A 20,766-nucleotide genomic window follows, 5' to 3' on the forward strand; every position below is an offset into this window, starting at 1 on the left:
AACCTCATTATTCTTACCCTTCCCCGGGGAAATTGTACTTTTAAATATTTCTTTTGCTGTTCTGAGGTACTTCTGATACCCACATTTCAGATAAGCAGAAAGAGGTTCCTCTGAACTCTCAGGCCCTTTGGAAGCTACCTTTCTGAACTTTGTCCCCTAAAGGTGGAACTCTGGACCCACAGAACACACCAACAGGCACAGGCTATCCCATGCCTGCGAGGCAAACGTACCTGGTGCGCCTGCGTAGCCTTCCGAGCTAGGAATCGGCCCCTGCCCCATCTGTCCATCCACTCCCTGAGGCAGGCCCCTTCCAGACATGCCCATCCTGCCTGGAGGCCCAGCCTCTCCAGTCTCCATGATGACTCCACTAGAGCCAGGCAGGACGGGCAACCCCGTGCGACCAGGCCAGGCAGGCAAAGGTGGTGGCTGCAGGGGCCTCTGGGGCAATACTGGCCGCTGGCCTATCTGTGGTGGTCCGGCAGGGTGTTCTGGCAGTGGGGTCAGCCGCGGTGGCTCAGTGGGGGCCTCCTCCAAGGGTCTGGTGGATTCTAGTGGGGTCTTCCCAGATGGTCCCTGAGTTGCTTCCAAGGGTTCCTCTGCTAGAAGTGAGAAAGAAAGGAAGGTTCAAATGTCTCCAGATCCCCTGTGTGAGGTTTCTACGACCTTTAATCAATGTCCCTTGATCGACTACTTGTGTCTGTAGCTAGAGGCACTGTCCCCGATGGGATGTAAACAGTACTTGGGATAACTCGCCTGGCATTTTCTGAAGCTGCCTCCAATCACCCAGGGAGATCTGGGAACGCAACTGGGGCCTCCTTGATGTAGATGGTGAAACTCCAAAGTAGCGTGATTCTGGCTCCAGCACCACGGGTCTTTTCGACTCGTGCTCTCGTCATTGATGAGTCACATTACCAGGAGGCTAATTCCACCGACTTCTGCAGTCTCTAAAGCAAGCTAGCCTCCGTGTCAGGCCAGCGGCCTCACTGCTGACTTGTGAAGGGCTGTTGTGAAGACCCCCTTGGCTGCCCCTACAGTTAGTACAGACCCCAAAGAAACACCACCACCATTTCCACACACTTTGAGATCACCAGTGGAGGAACCTCCTGCTTCAAGTGCCTCTGCCTGTCTGAGGTGGCCACCGCAGTGACTCAGCCACCTCTTCCTTCCACATTCCTGGAACTAGCATTCCAAAAAGCCCTTGCTGCGTGCTCACGAAACATCTGAAAACATCCCACTTGCAAATGCAAAGACTACCTTCCTCTTTCCTTAGTCTGGTGCCTCATATGCCCCGGGCCCCAGAGCTGGACAGTATGAGGCACCATCCGTCACTGCATCTTGGCCCACTGTCTAGGGCTGCTTTAAAGTTCTATAAAATGAGCAGGCTGCCAAAACACCCCCCAAAAGTTATTTCTCAGCCTTTCTGACCAGTTTTCCTAAGAATAAGCTCCACAGGAAGTAATTCTAGCAGTCACCCTGTCAGTGCTCTTAAGGATAACTGGATAACCCCACTGTAGATGCAGGCAGTGAGCATATGTGACAGGATAAGCCAGGCAGGAGGGCCATACAGGTTCTAGGCCAGCCTCTACACGAATTCCACGGAAATGGGAGGAAACCATGAGAAAGAGTTGACAGTCTTTCACAGGACAAAGGTGGGGAAGACACAGATGGACAGCCTTGTGCAGGCACATCCAGAGAAAGACCAGCCCATGAAGTACCAGGAAGCAGAGAAGTTCCAGAAGAAAATGTGCTAATATTTTAAACACAGAACTGCAACTGCAAAATGCTTGGATTTATTTTATAATATAGAAAATGATGTTGAGGGGCTGTTGGAAGTTGATAGATTTCATATGTGAGGAAATGTGTTATCTATTTTCATTTTTCCTATATGTGATGTGCACAGATGCATGCTTTGTACGTGTGTGGTACCTTTGTGTAAACGCAGTAGAGGCTGGAGGTTAATGTCATTGAACCATCATCCCAGTGGCTCCCCATTACTCACTGGGGCTGGTTTTCTCAGTCAAACTTAGAGCTCACTGATGTGGCTAGGCTTGCTAGCCAGCTTGCTCTGCGGATAGATACCCTGTCTTTGCCATTTGAGGCTAGAATTACAGGCACACCTCCTCAGCTCCCTGGCATCTATGTGAGTTCTGGGGATTCCCAACTCTTCACGCCTGCTCGGCACTTCTGAGCCTTCTCCCCTGAGTGAATATGGACTTTTCCCCCCTGAAAGGTCATGAGCCGATTGTGGTGGTGCTTGCCTTTAATTCCAGCACTCAAGAGGCAGAGGCAGGAGGATCTCTCTGAGTTCGAGGCCTGCCTTGTCTACTTACTGTTCTGGGACGGTCAAGTTTAGGCAACATAGTGAGACCCTGTCTCAAAAACAGAAATGGTAAGATGGGGGAAAGAAGAAATGAAGGAGGTGGTTTGTTAAAGGCACAGAGCGTCTTGGGAGATGGCTCCATGGGTAATGTGCTTTGCCTAGAAATTATGACAACCTGAGCCTTACCCTTAGTGCCACCGTGGAAAGCCAATTACACCGGCACTCACTTGATACATGTGCATATGTGTACGCAAGCAGACACTCATACACATAAAAACAAAATCTTGGGGCTGGAGAGATGGTTCAGCAGTTATAAACTCTTAAAGACCCAAGTTCAAGTCCCAGCATCCACACAGCAGCTCACAACTATGCATAAATCCAGTCCCTCTTGGGCTCCTTTGGGCAGTGTGTGTGTGTGAGATGTGTGTGTTTGTGTATATATTGCACAGACATACATGCAGGCAACACCCATACATAATTTCTTTAAGGATGGTTGAAGTAACAAAGACATTTGGCCTTGGCCTCTGCCCTCCACATATGAATGTGTGTACAAGCATACACATAAAAATTTTAAACGAGGAAATAGAGGGTAAGGGGGAGGTGAAAGTACACAATCCAAGTGCATCGTGCAGTCATATAAAAGTGTCATGGAACATTGTGGGCAAGTCATATATACCAATTAGAAGTCCACTGTTTTCTACTGTCTATAAAACCAAACTTCACCTCCTTTACTATCCAGTTCCTGCTCCATCCCTAGTGCCAAGCTCTCACCAGAGCCTCCCTGACTTAGTGCCTTCGCTGTGCTGTGCCTGCCCCCTGAACCACCTGGTCACCACCCACCCCTCCGGTCTAGCTCAAATACCACCTCTGTGAAGCCCTCTGGGATCTGCCCAATGGGGCTTGAGCAATCCTGCTTCCAAAGCATGAAGCAGTCTGAACCCTTGTGATTCTGTCTCTCTTCCACCTACAGCTGGCTGGTGTGTTCACCTTCACTGTCTCTGACCCAGGATTTAGCACAGGACCTAGCACATAACACCGAGACAGAGGCTGTGATCGTTACTTAATTCAGCCAGAATGCCAGGAACCCCAATTCTACTCACAAATCACTGCCATTCTAGGGTTCTACTTGGACTGCTTGGGTGCACAGGACCATGATAATTCCTTCTAAGTCATTTCCCTCAATACCAGGCTTATCAAAAAAGCAAGAATTTAAAATCCTGTTTGAGCAAAAAAAAAAAAAAAAGGGGGGGGGCTCCAGGGGTGAGCAGAGCTGCATGCAAGTTAGACAACGGTGTAAAGACTGGGCCTGATTCAGCTTGGGGCCCAGGCCCAGGCTCTCCCAGCTTGGGCTCCACCCAGTATCACATGGCGTTTCCACAGATTTTTATTACCAAGTCCTAACAGAGCCAAGCTGCACTCTGTTCAATCTAGAGAGAGAGTTTCCCTGAATGCACAACTCTCTCATTCAGAAAGAGAAGCCCTCACCTGATGAGTGAGTGAGCAACAGGTCCAGCCAGCAAAGGGGTGTAGAGGAGGGAGGAGGAGCACGGGAGGAGGAGCACGGGAGGAGGAAAAGGAGGTTGTTTTACTCTGGGTGACCCTGCTCTGTCTTCCAAAGCTCTGATTAAGTTTTATTGTGGCATCTCATGCCTATAATCCCAGTACTTGGGAAGCTGAAGCAGGAGGATTGATTTGAGTTTGAGGACAGTATGAGTCATAGTGAGCTTCAGGCCATCCGGGGATATAGAATAAAACTATCTCAAAATTAGAGGAGCAAATTAAAAGCCAATGTCAGCTTTACTAGAAGACTCCTGTGGAGGCTGGAGTGCTACAATGGGTGTGTCCATCTGAGCTGACACCCTCCACCCATCCACAGGAGTTAGGCTTTTATCTACTGTCTCAGAAACCCAGGGGTAGCGGGGCTGAGCTCTGGGCAGGAGGGTGCTATGTACCTGACAACTAGATGGTGTGTAGTCTAGACTACAGGAAGGTGACCCTTACTGTTACTGTTCGGGTCTGGCTGTGGGAAGCCAGCAAAGCCTTCCTAGTTCTCAGCCTCCAAATGCTCCCTCCTGTCATCCAGGCAGAACTCACCTGGTGCTGAGAGGGGCTGACTGTAGCACACTGTGTGAATGTCAAGTGTAGTCCCTCAGAGGACTGGTGGGAATACCTGGTTTCCCTGTGTCTAGCATTTGCTCAAGAACTGAGACAGACAGACAGACACACACACACACACACACACACACACACACACAGAGAGAGAGAGAGAGAGAGAGAGAGAGAGAGAGAGAGAGAGAGAACAGAGGGAGACAGAAGAGAGACAGAGACACAGAGACAGAACAGAGAGGGAGACAGAAGAGAGAGACACAGAGAAAGATAGATACAGAGACACAGAGATATACATAGAGGCAGAGAGAAGGACTAACTGGGGAGATGACTCCGCTGAGTAAGGTGCCTGCTATGCAAGCATGAGCATCTGAGTTCAGACCCTAGCACCCACCCATGCAAAGCAACTAGGTGCAGGGGCATGCCCGTGTAACCCCGGTGCTTTGAGAGGGAGGCAGACACAGCTGGATCCCTGGAGCTCGGTGGAAAGTGAGAAATGGACTTCCAGGCTCAGTGAGAGACTGTCTCCAAAATAAGATAGAAAAACCAGAGATGCCTTGGTGTTAAGAGCATAGGGTGCCCTTGCAAAGACCCAGATTCAGTTTCCAGCACCGATGTCAGGTGGCTCACAACCCCCTGCAACTCCAGCTCCAGACACCTGAGGCTCAGCCTCTGGGTGCATCTGCACTGGTGTACTCACATCCACGTACATATAATCCTTAAAAGGGAACTAAACAGTCAAGGTGGAAATGGCTGAGGAAGTCGCCAAGCTTGACCTCTGACCTCCACACACACACACACACCACATACAAAACCACATGTGCACACATACACAAACCATGTTCCATATTTATGGCTATGTGTCAGGCCACAGTTGTAGCTATTTTTAGCTAGCGGCCTGTGGGTCATGGGTTAGACCTGCCTGACCAGAGAGAGGATACTAAAGCCGAAGAATCTACACGTTGAGACTTTAAACTTACTATCTAGGTATAGTGTATATACTCTATCTCAGCATTTGAAGTTCAAGGCAGGAGGACCGCAGTGAATCCAAGGCTAACCTGGGCTCTAGAGTGGCTAGTAAGGTGTACACACCAAGAACCTGTCTCACAAAAGCAACAAGGACAGCAGGTTAGCTCAGTGGGTAAGAGTGCCTGCTATCCAAGTGTGACAACCTGAGTTCCAGCCTTGAAAACACATTTTAAAAGCCGATGCTACGGTGGCACATCTGTGATCCTGGAGCTCCGACAGCAGAATGGGAGGCAGAAACAATTGCCCGGAAGTTGGAGGACCAGCTAGCCTGGAGCATATAGCATGGCAGAAACAAGAGGCCCTGCTTCAACAAGGGATCGAAGAGCAAACCCTCTCCTAGAAGCGGTCCTCTGACCTCCACATAATGTGTGTGCTCTCTACTTTCCCTATTTTAATAATTAAAATTTAAAATGTGAAAGGATGTAGAGAAGTGGTTCTGGTGCTCTGATTTAATCAGGAATGAAGGTTCTTGTCCCCAATTGGTTCTTAATCAATCAGTAAAGATGTCAGTGGCCAATGGCTGGGCAGAAAGAAAGAGGCGGGGCTTTCTGGTTCCGCAGGCTGGGAGCGAAGAGGAGAATTGAGACACTGGCGGAGGGAGATGCAGGGGAGGTCTTCCAAGGTGTGGGGAGAAAGGGAAAGAGGCCGTGGGCTTCACAGAAGGAAACTGTGTAACTAAGCTGAGGGCAGCTTTAGAGCTAGGTAAGGGCACATTAGCTGCAGGAGGGTTAGAAGAGCCCAGCCACTGAGCCAGTAAGGTAGGTTAAAAATGGACTAATGTGCGTGTTTCATCTGCGCGACTCGCTGGGAACTCAAAGCGGTGTAGCCGAAACTACCCGCTACAAAAGAAACAAACCCATTAAACTGACACTACAGAATGCTAAGCGACATACATGGGATGTCCGTCAAACAATACGGGCCTAGCAGGACAGTCTTTACCATTACAGCCTGCAGAGAGAGAAGCAGTTGCTTGGCTACTCAAAACACGGGCTCCAAAGCACTAGGGCCGGTTACCAACCCTCCTTCCAGCAAGACAGGAGGCTTAGCCAGGAAGTAGCAACAGGTCAGCACTTGAAAAGGCCCCTCAAATCTCACAGGCAATCACATGATCTCAACTGTTCCCTTGACAGCACAGAAGGGGAAATGCACCCAGCGGAAGGAAGGCCCTGCCCTGACCAAACCACTCACAACGGACACTGCAGGGACCTTCTTCAAAAACAGAGGACCCGTGGCCACTCCAGTCGAGGGAAGTCAGATGTGAAGACAGTAAAACCCATGAAATAGAACAGAAGTCAAAAACTGGCACCAGGGTCTAATTTCTGCTTGGTCCAAACCAGTGAAAACAGAAATCCCCATACATCTGTATCACATGTGTTACTATGTGTGGTGACATCAGAATTGAAGCTCTTTGTACCACAGCACTTGATCCCATGGTGGCCGGGGTGGGGTGGGGGTGGGGGGACGGGGGATGACACCAGCCTCACTTGAAGTTTGTAAAAGATAAATTCACGGTTAATTCTAATATTTATATGAATAAGCTATGAAGGGAGACACATCAGTGGCTGGCACTGGCTGTGGACGTGGCTCTCTTGGTACAGTGCTCAGTGAGCACACTCAAGGCAGGCTCTACTCCTGCACAACCAAGAGGTCAAAAATAAAATAGTAGGAAACCGAAGAAGAGGACTCAACTGAGCTGCAGCCATGATGTAAGTAACTGAGATGGAGGACAACTAGGAGTCTGTCGTCCACGGATGGCAACTCGGGGTTCACCCGTGAGCAGTTCCTGGAGCTAACAGGGCACTTGGAGACAGATTCGAACCCTAACGAGGAGACTCTGGAGGTCTTGGCTGACTCATTCAAAACGACAAAAGGAGACATTAGGATTAGGTCCCTATGTTGATGGCATGAGATGGAGCTCAAGCAGTTGTCCTAGACCCACACATCTGAGTTGGAGTCAAGGGAACATACTTTTCTGTCTTAATTTGTCAGGAGCTATGGGTCAAACTTTGGCCTAGGAGTCAGTTTAATGTACTTCTGGAACAAGGATTGGGAAACTCTATACCCATCGGGTTCTACACAGCAGTACCCCGAGGACTCCTTCTTGGTACCAAAGCAGAGACAGCATGTCACAGGGTCTCTGACTCCTGAGTCAGTCTAGCATGTGCTCCTTTTGGTCATGCTTTTTCAACTTCCTTGTTGGGGCAGGTGGCTGTTGGGTCTTATGTCTATCGGTGGTACATTAATAATAAACCTAGCTGTTCCCAAGAAAATAATAAATAAAAAAGTGAAAGCTGGAAGACAGCAGAGTCTGTACATGACCTGGGCTCCCTCACAAAGCTGACCTTGTGTTAGTGCTATGCTGTCAGAGTTGGGAGTTGTTCTGTCCCGCCCCATTCTGGGCACCTCTTGCCCTGTGTGGCTCTACCTGCCCTGTTACTTGTGATGTGATTTCCTTCCATTTCCACTGATCTGGAAGTGGCTTTTTATTTTAATTCTCAGGGCTAACCTCAACGCTCCTGAGTAAATCTTCTAGGTGGTTCATGTCTTTGAAGTTACCCAGGGCTCATACATGTGACCATGTGGAAGGCTCTGGACTAGAACATCGCTGTTCAAATTCAGAATTTTGTTTTAACATTATGACTGTTTAAAATGTGTGTGTGTGAGTCTGTGTGTAATGTGTGGTGTGTGTGTGTGTGTGTGTGTGTGTGTGTGTGTGTGTGTGTCCTAGGAACTGAGCTCCGTCCTCTCTAAGAGCTGTGCATGCTCTTAATTGCTGAGCCATCTCTCCAGACACAAAATTCGAAGTTTTGATGAATAAAAGCTTCTACTTACAGCAACTAGGGTATAACAAAAACCAGATGCCCCAGAGAAGAACAAACTGTGAGTTTTGACTGCCTGACATACATATTCATTGGGTAGTTTTTTGTGTGTGAGTTCACAGAATTATGATAGTTCATCACTGTATCTTGGACCCAAGTTGACCCCAAACTCAGTGGACTTCAAGCTCATGGCCAAAGCCATCATCAGGATGCAGTTGGCAGGCACCAGCCCCAGCCAGACTTCATAGTTCAGTATTCTACCAATCTGTGTGTTTTCATTGTTACAACTTACTATATAGGAAACTTAATTAAAATAGGGTCCTTAGGTCTGTGGTAGAACAGGATTCCAAGAGGAGGGATTCCCAGGGCAAGACCAGGAGCCACAGCCATGATTTTCTCACCACAGGATGTCGAAAGGCTGTCTGTGGTTGTTTCAAGGCAGGGCTGTCCCTTCTTGAAAGCATGACAGAGACTTCCCCGACCACAGCAACATCTCTCTTTCTCAACTCCAACACCTTCTCTCTCAACAAGTTAGAGGGGAAGTGGTGGTTCCTGAGAGACTCAACATCAGCTCATCCTCAGACATAAAGTAGTTGATCTTGCAAAAGCAGTCTCTGTTGACATTTGTGCTACAGACTAGGTTCCCTGGCACCCTTCTGGCTTATCTAGGAGGGTTAACATTGGGCACCAAGAGTGCTTCTGCTCAAGGGCATGTGGGTGAGTGACCACAGCTTGAGGAGGATGGAGTAAATGACAAGAAAAAGAAGACAAAGATGTGTTAAATTGGCTTAAAGGACTAGCAGTGGCCCAACGTGGGAAAATATAAGCCAGGAACGTGGGAACCCAGGACTACACCCCAACAATATTTGTGCAATGTACAGAATCTTCACCACTCAACAAAAAGGCCTATGGCCAATGAGTGAAGGCAGGATTAGAAGGTGGGACATCCAGCACAGGGAGAGGGGATTCTGGAAAATGGGCTCAGGAGATTTGCCCTGAACTCTGAGAAGGAGACAGATGCATGAAACTGAGGAGGCAGTAAGCAGCCATGTGGCACTCTTAGAATAGAATAAACTGGATTGTTGAGATATGAGCTAGTCAGGGAACAGAGCCAAAGCTGTTGGCCTAAGTGTTTACTCATGTATGAGAAGTCTCAGAGACATTATTTCATGAACAAAGAGGCCAGGTGGAAACCACGAGGTTACAGACGGTCCCAACTACAGAAGCTCTTGGTGCTCAAAGAACAAGGGGCTTGGAAAACTCCCAATGTATTCAGAGGGAGCACGCTTGCGGTCGAGAAGGGTGTCAAGATGTGATGTTGTGGGTTCTGGCAAGAGACTTCTAGGCTGGACACTCTCCATTTGGCCCCTAATGTAGAAAAGGAGAGAAGGGGAAGGGGGAGGCGTGTGGCATCACCCTGCAGCTCTCTCTAGTTCTCCCTAGAAGGGATTGACCCATCCCAGGCCTCCACCCTCTTTTAGTAATAGCAGGGGTGGGGGTGGGGTAGGAGTGGGGGTGGGGTAGGAGTGAGGGGGGCACATTGCAGGGTGAAACAGGGAGACGAGCTCAGCCAGGAGCAGATTCTACACCAGTTGGATTGAGAGTGAATTAAAACAGGCTGGGGAGGGGTGTTCACTGATCACCAACTGCCATCTCCCTACTACTCACAAAGCACCATTGTGACTGTTATTAGCCCTCCCTAACCACGCAGCTAAATGAATCTTTCCTGCCTGTTATTTATCTGTTACGTTTTTATCTTTCCTCAAGGTACCGACTGCTAAAGTCGGACCTTCACTACCATGGCTGTTCTTCTTTTCCTCTAGAGTGTCAGATCCATGAACGCTGAGACAGGGCACAGCTTAGGAGAGATCTGCTAAATAAAGTACGGAACCAGGTGTGGCGATACCTGTGACCTAAGAACACAGGGGGTTGAGGTAGAACCATTACCATGAGTTCAAGGGCAGACTGGATCCAGGTAAGAAACTGAATGAATGAGTGAATGAATGAATGAATGAATGCAAGGAAATGTAAGGAGTCAGGAGAGCTGCAGGCAAGAGCAATGAACCACCACAGTGGTTACCTGCAATTCCAGGATTGAGGGGGCAGGGGAATGTCAAGATCAAGTCCCGTCTGAGTAAGAATAGTAATTATTATTAGTAGCATTATTAGTAATAATAATTAGTTGTTCATCATTGTACCTATATATATGTTACACAATATATATTACTATACTATTATTATAAATTGTGTACCTATATGTATTATACAATATATATTACATACATATATATATACATGTATGAGTATATATATGACTATATGTATGTGTATATATAAACATATTTTTTGCATATGAACCCTTCTTAAGCCCCAGGCAAGACCACATGTCTTGGTAGGACACAGATCTACCCAAAGCCATCTGGGTAACTGAGCTCACCCATGGACCTATGAGCAGATCTGTGAGCAGACAATAGGAACCTGAGTTTATAGTCTTGACCTGCAATCGGGCTGTACTTTAAGCACAGTCCTCATCCCCTCCTCTGTGCTGGTTCTAACTGTGGGAGGAGGGACTCACCATTGGAACTCCGTGCCTCCCGATATGATAACCGTGCTACCTTCAAAGGCTGGTTTGCTGTGACCAACAGAATGAATATGGCAGAAGCGATTCCAAGCTAACTCTACGTGTCAGAGACCACAGCTTTGCCTTCTGCTGTAAATCAGACTATGTGAGAGTGGTGGGATATGAGGAAGCCCACAAGGACACACAGGGAGAGAAGTGACAAGGAGGGTCACCAAGATTCCGGGTCTGTGGCTTAACATGAATCTGAACCTTCCTTCAAACACAAAACATAGCTAAGAGGGTAAGCAACTCAGGCTGAGTCCATGAAAGAGCAGTCGAGCCAAGCTGCCCCTGTGCAAGCCCCTGGCCCAGGGGAAAATAACCACCACGGAGACTGAGGTAGGAGATTACACAGCAAAATACAAAGCCTTTCACACCAAAGCCTTCCCCTGAGTGCCTTCTCTTCCTGCCTTTGACTTCTACCTAGTCCTCTGTTATCCATTCACACTCTTCTAGAAGTTTCTCTCATTCTCTCACTGCTCACCTCCCCATCACTCTCAACTACGTTCAGTAATTAATTGCTTCAGCTTGAAGGCTTACTCCTGTGCCTTCTCCCTCTGAGAAGCCCTCTGGGTATCCTAGTGAGGGGGATAGCCGATTCCTCTGGCCCTTTTTGTTTGGTTCTCCCCCAAACTTTTATTTTATTCATATTTGCTACATGCTAAGCCACCATCGACAAGGGTGCACAGAGAGCTTGGGTCCACAAGCTCACTGTACTCTAATACCTGCTCCTTCATTGAGTACAAACTGTGCACTCTCCCCACAGATCTGAGGATATTTTCTAAGGAAGGATGGCACCTGTGATCTCTGCAGCCTTTCACAGAGCCTTACAAGCATTTGGTGTTCAGCAAATACTCCGATGTCTTTTAATTGGTTGACATGTGACGTCAACCTTAGCTGTGGACTCCATGTCTCCTGGGCCTGGGGGCTCTGGTGGTCAGAGGACACCACTCACTTATCCATCACAAGTTCTCCCAAGCCCACAGGGTCTGCATTCCCAGCATGACCCCAGTGACAGGACATGGAAACCACTTTGTCTTCAGAGTTACCCATCTCTAACTCTACACAGAAGAGCCTCAGAATGGACACAGATTCCCACGCTGTCTGGCACTGCCAATTAACTGGAAATTTCTGGCTGCATCTGTTATTGTAAAACACAGTCCAGACAACGCTTTGACCACAAGGGACAATTACCCTGTGAACACACAGGGCTCATGACCTTAACTCTACATTCCAGAGATACAGGGGCTGTGAGATCTGTGTGCCACAGATCCCTAAGCCTGCAGACAGTGGCCAGTTCACAGCCATGCTTGGCCCTGGTGACTCTTTATCTACAAAATGAGCACTGTGCTCTAGGACGAAGTCCAGAGCACATCTACCCAACTGCTGTGAGCTTTCCCCACACCTCATGAGGTGCCAGGACCTGGACATGGCCCTCCCTCCACATAGATGCTGCTCAGTGAGGGCTTAGTCAGGAAGGCTCAGCTGGGTGGCACCAGCCTTGTGTCACCCTGGTAGAAAAGATGCTAGGCCTGCAGGGGAGGACAGGAGAAGAGAAAGTAAGGAGAGAGGAGATTGGGAGATGGCTTTCTTAGCATACAGCTGGTGTTCCACACCTGCTCATAGAAGTCTGCATTCAACTCTGGGAGACACAAAATGCTGCTGGGTAGTGACACAATGATCTTTGCATGTTGCCCCCTCCCACCCCAGTTCCACTTCCCAACCCAGCTCCACCTACCAGTTCTAGAACTCAGTACACGTTTCCCTCTTGAAAATTCTGCCATCAAGTGGGATGGCTATGGGCTTATAGGCTATCAGCTCTGAAGGGGTTGGACCATGCTGGTACGCAGGTGTTTTTATGAACATGACCTCTCTGCTGGCTAATTTTATGTCACAAGTTAAAGTTATCTGGGAGGAGACCATCTCAATTAAGACAATGCCTTAGCAGTTTACAGCAAGTCCACAGCCAACACCAACGTAAATGGAGAGAAACTCAAAGCAATTCCACTAATATCAGTAACAAGACAAGGTTGCCCACTCTTTCCATACCCATTCAATGTAGAACTTGAATTCTTAACTGAGCAATAAGGCTTAAGAAGATCAATAAGCAATAAGGAGGAGATCAAGGGGATACAAATTGGAAAGGAAGAAGTCAAAGTATCTTTATTTGCAGAGGATATGATAGTATACATAAGGGACACCAAAAATTCCACCAGAGAACTCCTATAGCTGGAAAACACTTTCAGCAAAGTAGCTAGATACAAGATTAACTCACTAGAATTGCTAGCCCTTCTATAAACGAATGACAAATAGACTGAGAAATCAGAGAAACAACACCTTTCACAATAGCCTCAAATAATATGAAATATCTTGGGGTAACTCTAACCAAGCAAGTGAAAGGCCTGTATGATAAAAACTTTTAAGACTTTGAGGCAAGAAACTGAAGAAGATAACAGAAGATGGAAAGATCTCCTGTGCTCATGGGTTGGCAGGATGAACAAAGCAAAAACGGCCAATTTACCAAAAGCAATCTACAGATTGATGCAATTCCCATCAAAATTTCAACACAATTCTTCACAGACCTTGAAAGCACAATTCTCAAAGTCATAGGAAACGCCCAACACCCAGGATCACAGAAACAATCCTAAATAATGAAAGAACTGCTAGCGGTACCACCACTCATAGTCTTAAGCTATTCTACAAAGCTACAGTAATAAAAACAGTATGGTACTGGACACAAAAACAGACACATAGATCAACGGAACTGAAGACCCAGACATAAACCCACACACCTATGGACACCTTACTTTTGATAAAGAAGCCAGAAATACACATTGTAAAAAGAGACGGCATCTTCAGTAAATGGTGCTGTTCAAACTGGAGGCCATGCCTGTTTCAGTTTTGTCTTTTAATGTCTATTGTACTGCTATGTGTGGGCCCCCAAGACCTGGAATCTGCCTGTAGATCCTGGGACCCTGCTCCCAAGTTAATTCTGATTGGTGAATAAAAATGCCGACAACCAATAGCTGGCAGAGGAGATATAGGTTGGGTTGTAGCTTTGAGGCTTGGAGAGAGAGGATCAGGAGGAGGGAAGAAGGGAGGAGAACCCACCACGAAATAGAAGAAGAACACATAAGAGAGGAGAAAGAGCCACCATCGGTTAGCTGAGCCATAAAATTGTGGCCATGTGGGCTGGCCAATTGGAGCTGAGAGTAGCCCAGATAAAACACAGTAAGTAATAACTTGGGATATCGATAGGAAGATAAATGCTAACAACATGGAGGGTAGGCAGTCATACAGCATTAGGCATATTAAAAATATAAAGGCTGTGTATGTGTTTCACCTGAGAAAATAAATGGTCTGAGTCAGGGAAGAAGCCCTGGGCTGATATTTTTTAATATTTACAACTACACATAGCCATCACCCTGGAGGAGAACACACCAGGAGAACAAAGTCCTCTAAAACAACTGAGCAAAGCCCATATGAACTCAGAGACCAAAGCCGCGATTACAGAGCCTACACAAAACTCCGTTCCAAATGGATCCTAGACCTCAACACAGAATCAGGTGCACTGAACCAGACAGGAGAGGAAGCGGGGAGTAGCCTTCAACCCATTGGCACAGGAAACGACTTTGTGAATAGAACGTCACTAGCATAGGCAGGAAGATCAATGATTAGTAAGTGGGACCTCATGAGACCGAAAAGCTTCTGTAAGGCAAGGGGCACTGTCATTTGGACAAAGCAGCAGCCTACAGAATGGGAAAAGATTTTGACCAACTCTACATCCAACAAATATATTGGATATTCAAAATATATAAATAACTCAAGAAACTGGATATCCAAAAAACAATAACCCACCTGGGCGGTGGTGGGTCCATCAAATCCCAGGTCAGGGAATCCTGAGCAGACCTCATATGAACTCATGACTGAAGCAGCAACCATAGGGTCTACACAGGTCTGCACCAGGCCCTCAGCATACAAACCACACCTGTCCACTTTCTGCTTTGACAGAACACCTGAGTGTGTGTATGAGTGGTCTCTTGATTCCTGTGCTTTCTCGTGGGATCCTTCATTTTTCTTGTCAGTTTGCCTCATCCAACTTCAATATGACGGTTTTTATTTTATCTTACTTTATTTCGTTATGAGTTTGTTGTTATCTCTAAGAAGACTGTCCTAATGAGAGCAGACAGGGAGTGGATCTAGACGGGAGGGTAGAGAACTGGGAGGAGTAGAGGGAAGGGAAACTGTGGTCAGATTATATTGTGTGAGAAAAGAATGTATGTTTAATAAAAAAGGAGGAAATGCCTCCATAAGACTGGGTTGTAGGCAATTCTGTAACCACTTTTTAAGTTAGTTATGGGGTGAGGGGTTCAACCCATTGGATGGAGCTATTGTTGGTCTAGTGGTCCTGGGTTTCTTTTTTAAAGATTTATTTATTTATTTTATGTATATGAATATACTGTAGCTGTCTCCACACACCAGACGAGGGCATCAGATACCATTACAGATGGTTGTGAGCCACCATGTGGTTGCTGGGAATTGAACTCAGGACCTAGGAAGTCAGTGCTCTTAACCACTGAGCCATCTCTCCAGTCCCAAGATCCTGGGTTTTTAAGAAAGCAGGCTAAGCAAGCCATGAGAAGCAAGCCAGTAAGCAGCATTCCTCCATGGCCTCTGCATCAGCTCCTGCCTTGAGGTTCCTGTCCTGAGCCCCTTCAGTGGTGAACGATGATATGGACATGTAAGCCAAATAAGCCCTTTCCTCCCCAAGTTACTCTGGTCACCATGTTTCATCATAGCAATGGTGACCCTGACTAGGACCACCTCTCCTCTGGCCTCCAATCAGAAAGGGATGGCCTGTTACTGAGGCTGTGGAAAGGGCTGTGGATAGAGGAAAGTGTCTTTATCCTTCAAGGAGTATGTGTTTGGCTTAAAGTAAAACTAATGTATCTCTCAGTCACTCAACAAACACTTGCTGAGTGTCTGTGCGGCAGTAAGCACTGCTTTAGCTCTGTGGCTGAGCTACTTCCAACAGTTACAACTGCTTTTGGCTGCTGTCCTGTCTATATCTGTGTGCACACTCTGTGTCACCCTATGTGCCATGGCCAACTATATTTTAGAAAGTGAAAATGACTGTGACAAAGACATAACAACACAATCAAAATATGACACTGGAAGAAACGTGGGTTAGCAAGGAGGGGGCGTCTACCTCACAGGAGGGGCAACACACAGCTCCATGGGTTAGCGTGAAAGGGGGTCTCCCAGCAATGAAAGGTCAACTTGACTCACAGCCCCGTGGGTTAGCATGGAGGGTTTTCCAGCACACACAGGGACAACACACACTGCCCCGAGACTCTGTCCCAAACTCTTACCATCACCCATCCCCAGCACGTAGCCTAGATCAATTCCTTGCTAGCCATCTGTGGTGAATTAGATTTTCCTTTTCTATTTTCAATGTGTTGTAAACTGACACTTTTATAAGGCACAAATCAAGTGCTTGGATGCTGCCGTGAAGTCATATTGTCTTAGAAGTTCCTTGTGTGTGTATATGCATGTGCCTGCATGCACGTATGCACATTCCTGTATATGTGCGTGTGTGTGTGTATGTGCACATATATATGGACAGGTGTGTGCATGTGCCTGCATGTGTATGTGTACAAATGTATACATGTGTGTATGTAAATGTATGCATATGTATGCAGGTGTGTGCACATGTGCACATATATGCATGTGTCTGCATGTGTGTATGTGCACATGTACGTGTGAGTGCGTACATGTGAGTGTGTGCATATGTATGTATATACATGTGAGTGTGTATGTGTATGTGTGTGCAGGTTGAATGTGTGCATGTAAGTATATTTATATCTGTGCATATGTGTGCATGTGTATGCATGTGAATGAGTATATGTGTCTGCATGCGTGTGCAAGAGTGTGTGTTTGAGTGAGTGTATAGGTATACATACATTCATGCACGTGCACATGAATTTCTTTTGAAACCAGGTCTCATGTAACCTACGTTGGCCTTGAAGCCTTGAACTTCTCATCTTCTGCCTTCACTTCCCAAGTTCTAAGCATGAGCCATACCTCCCTCGAGCTGGCGCTGGGAACTGAACTCGAGCCTCCTACAGGTTAGGAAACTGAGCTAGTTCCACAACCTGGTCTGTGTCCTCACGGTTGGCTTGTTGCTCCTGATTCACAAGCTGTCACTGGTCTACAAATCAGATTTGTGGAAGCCATAGTTACTTCCAAAACCATCTGAAACCGCAGCTCTGCCATGCCCTGCGAATGTGTATAACAGAATGGGGCTGTCAGTCAATCCACTTACTTGCTGATGGCTGAAACTTGACCAGGTCCTGCAAGTCAGTAGAAATCTGGAAGACGTGACTGTAGAATTGCTGCACAGAATTCTTGAGGCCAGAGATGTCTCTGGAGTGTGACCTGAGCGTCCCGTTCATCTGCCGGACACAGTTCCACAGGCTGCCCACATGCTTGCTGAGCCCCTCCTTGATCCGCTGCAGACTCCCTGAGATGGCGTCCAACCTGCTGCATGTCTTCTCCAGCTGGGACACCCTGCCCTCGACCGCAGACACCCCGCTCTGCACCCCGTGAGCGCTCTCCTTGCATGTGTCTAGCTCAGCCAGCACTTGGTTCTGCAGCCTCTGCCAGCGCTCCTCCAGCTGGCCACAGCATGGAGCCACAGGGCCCCCAGGAGACGGGACAGTCCCCACAGTCCTCTCATGCTCCCCTGTCTTAGTAAACCCACTTGCTTCCATGCTGTCACTCACTCCATTCGGCAAGCGAGTCCCTGTATATTCCGAGCGATTTAGTTGAGAATAAAGGGCACTGAAGTCCTCTTGAAGCTTCTGGATGCTGTGGCTTGTTTCTTGGAACTGCCTGTGCATCGTATCGTTGAGGGATTCCAAAAGGCTCAGGCTGACATGTGTGAGGTCCTCTCCACTAGGCAAAGCTCCATCTATCCCATGGGGCAAGCTCTGCAGGCAGATGTCCTCAACCACTTGAACTTTGTCCTTCAGGCGGCTCAACTCCCTTAGGAGTTGCTCATTCTCTGCCCCTGGCTGCCCTGGCTGCCCTGGCTGTCCTGACAAGGCTGGGCCCACAGGTGTCAACTCTAAATCTGAGCCGTTGGTCACTTGCAAAATGATTCCCATACGGTCTTCCAGGGCGTGGATTTTCTCATTGAGAAGCTTCCTCAAGTCATCCACTTCGCCGTTGATGGCCCCCCGCAGAGTCTCCTCGATGTAAAAGCAATGCTCTTCTGCGTTCTTCTCCGTCACGTTGATCCTTGCGTCCAGCTCGTTCCATCTCGCATCAAAGTCTGCGTCTGTCTCTGGAAAGGAGAGGCGGTCGAACTCATTGTCCAGCCGTCCATTCAGCATCCTAGTGGCCTCGGCAACTCTCTCGATTTTCTGATCTAGTGTCTTGATCTGTGGGCCAAAATCGCCGTTCTTTTGACCGTCGCAGCAGCTTGGTTGGGCTGTGGGGTCCTGCAGCCGTGCTCGGAGGTCCGCGATGTCTTTTTTCAGGCTCGCCTCCTTCTCCCCGATCAGCTCTATCACGCCGAGGTAGCTGCTGCCATAGTCATCACACTGCTGCTGGAGACCCACCAACTTGTACTCGCACGTGTTCTTCAGGTCAGCCAGCTTCCGGTCCATGCCCTCCATGAGCTCCTCTCTCAGGGCATCTATCTTGCTATCCACATAGGCTTGGAACAGCTCGTTGGTTGTCATGGTGACTGTGGGGCCCTGAGCAGCCTCCTGCAGCTGCTTGAGCTGCCCTTCATAGCCCTTCACCTTCCCATCCAGCTCTTCTAGCTTGTCACTCTTGGTCTTCAATGTGTCTTTGACCTCAGCCAGCTCAGACTTGATGTCCTTCATGCCAGATTCCTTGCTGTTGAGGATTCCGGGAAGCTGGCTCGGCTCTGCGTCCCCCGCGAAGGTGCCATCAGGGGTTGGCTGTGGGTGCAGGGGACCGAGCCAGGAGGCGGGTTCTTTGCTGCTATCATCTTGGATGGTGTGTTTGAGGTTCTCCTTCAGGCCTGATACAGAGGACTGGAGATCTAGCACCATCCTGGTGAGTCGGACAACCTTCTCCTCCAGCACCTGGACTTTGGTTTGCTGAAATTCTGGAGGACCTTGCTTTGGATCTGCAACCTGGCCTGGTTCTGCTGCATTTGTTGGTGACAAAGTTTTCTTAGGCTGTGAGACTTGGCTTGGATCAGTGTCTGAAAGGAAGGAAGAGTTGGACATGAGTAACCAGTTTCTATGAGGTGCCTGCAGAAGATACTGAAATTTTTTCCATGACTGCCCCACTGCAAGACGTTCTATGGAAGAGAATGAGTTTGGGGGTCAAGCAGACCTCTGTGCTGTTCTGGGTCTATTATTTACTGTTTATATGCAAGTTAACTAACTTCTGTAAGCTACACTTCCCTCCTCTACAAAGATGGGAACCCTTGCCTGGGTTGTTCAGAGTGTGCACAGGATACAAGAAAATCAGTGATATTCTTCACCCTGACAACATCTTACCATATCATGTCACATCACATCATATCACATCATATATCATGTCATATCACATCATATCATATCATGTCTTATCATACCATATACATGTCATACATCATATCAATATCATTTCATATCACATAATATATATTACACATCATGCCTTGTCATATCATATCATATCATGTCATATCACATCATATCATATCACATCATATCATACATCACATCACATCTTATCACATCATATCATCTACTGTATCATAGGAACACATCGCTTCCAGTGAACTGTAGATTCCCCACTGACTGACTACTGGCTATAAAATGTCACAAAGCACTTTAGAGAGGTCAAACTTCTGAGCAATGGCATCCATACTTGAGGTTGTCCTCAAAATACCTCCAGAAATGTTCTCTGCTTTGCTTAGCATCCTTATTGTGCCAAGAGTCCTGTTCGGCCTTGTTATGAAGACGGAAGATACTAACTGCAAAGGAGATGTCTGAAACCCCAGGTTCAATCCAAGTGTAAGAAGAGGGGTGTGTGTGTGTGTGTGTGTGTGTGTGTGTGTGTGAAAGAGAGATAGAAACATGTAAACATTCCATTCCTAACAATCTCATTTCGAGAAAAAGAAGGCAGGGAAACAATCCAAAAGACAGAAAACAATCACAGTCATGAGTCATGAAGTGGAATTCCATCACCAGAGAGAAAGCACTAAATTAAAAAGAAAGGAGATACAGAAACTAAAGCCACCGAATAGAGAGTTCTCACTCACAAAGCTGCCGTGCCCTGAATGGCAGCAGAAGGAGGGCACTGGCCAAGGCTCCCATGGCAAGTCTGGCAACCAGGGGGAAATTCAATGGAAAGGAAAAAGCCAAGCAACAGAGTCACAATTCCATACAATGCATGACAAGACTGCAACAACAATCAGCTTTCTTGTGTAAAGTGTGCTTACTAGGAAAACAAGACCCGAAACCAACTATCCAAACTCCTGAGCAAGTGCTTTCCTGTAGAGAACTACAAAGAACATACTAGAATTTTTACTCTATCTTAAGATACCTAGGAAAAAAGGGCTGGGCAGTGGTGGCATGCACCTTTAATCCTAGTACCTGGGAGGCAGAGGCAGGTGGATCTGTGAGTTCGAGGCTAACCTGGTCTACAAAGCAAGTTCTAGGATAACCAGGGCTACAGAGAAACCCCGTCTCAAACAAACAAAAACAAAACGAAGATGATTAAAATGTTATTTTGAGCAAAGGGGGAAAAAAAGACCAGAAATGGGGAATGTGGGGGACAGCTGGGTATGGTGGTGCAAACTTTTAATCCCAGTGCTCAAGAGGCAGAAGCAGGTAGATCTC

At 47.5% G+C, this 20,766-nt stretch overlaps 1 protein-coding gene across 1 annotated transcript in view; it reads right to left on the reverse strand.

Annotated features, from left to right (window-relative positions):
* The window catches only part of Emilin2 (elastin microfibril interfacer 2), a 58,539-nt gene that overhangs the window by 3,751 nt on the left and 34,022 nt on the right, over window positions 1-20,766 (reverse strand). Inside the window, exons 4-5 of the mRNA XM_032899792.1 lie at window positions 17,220-19,136; window positions 231-599 (exon numbers count right to left, since the gene is read on the reverse strand). Of these exons, the coding sequence (XP_032755683.1) occupies window positions 231-599; window positions 17,220-19,136 (2,286 nt within the window). The remainder of the gene's footprint in view (window positions 1-230; window positions 600-17,219; window positions 19,137-20,766) is intronic.

Source organism: Rattus rattus, chromosome 4 (assembly GCF_011064425.1).
Source record: "Rattus rattus isolate New Zealand chromosome 4, Rrattus_CSIRO_v1, whole genome shotgun sequence".
Classification (NCBI taxonomy): Eukaryota; Metazoa; Chordata; class Mammalia; order Rodentia; family Muridae; genus Rattus; species Rattus rattus.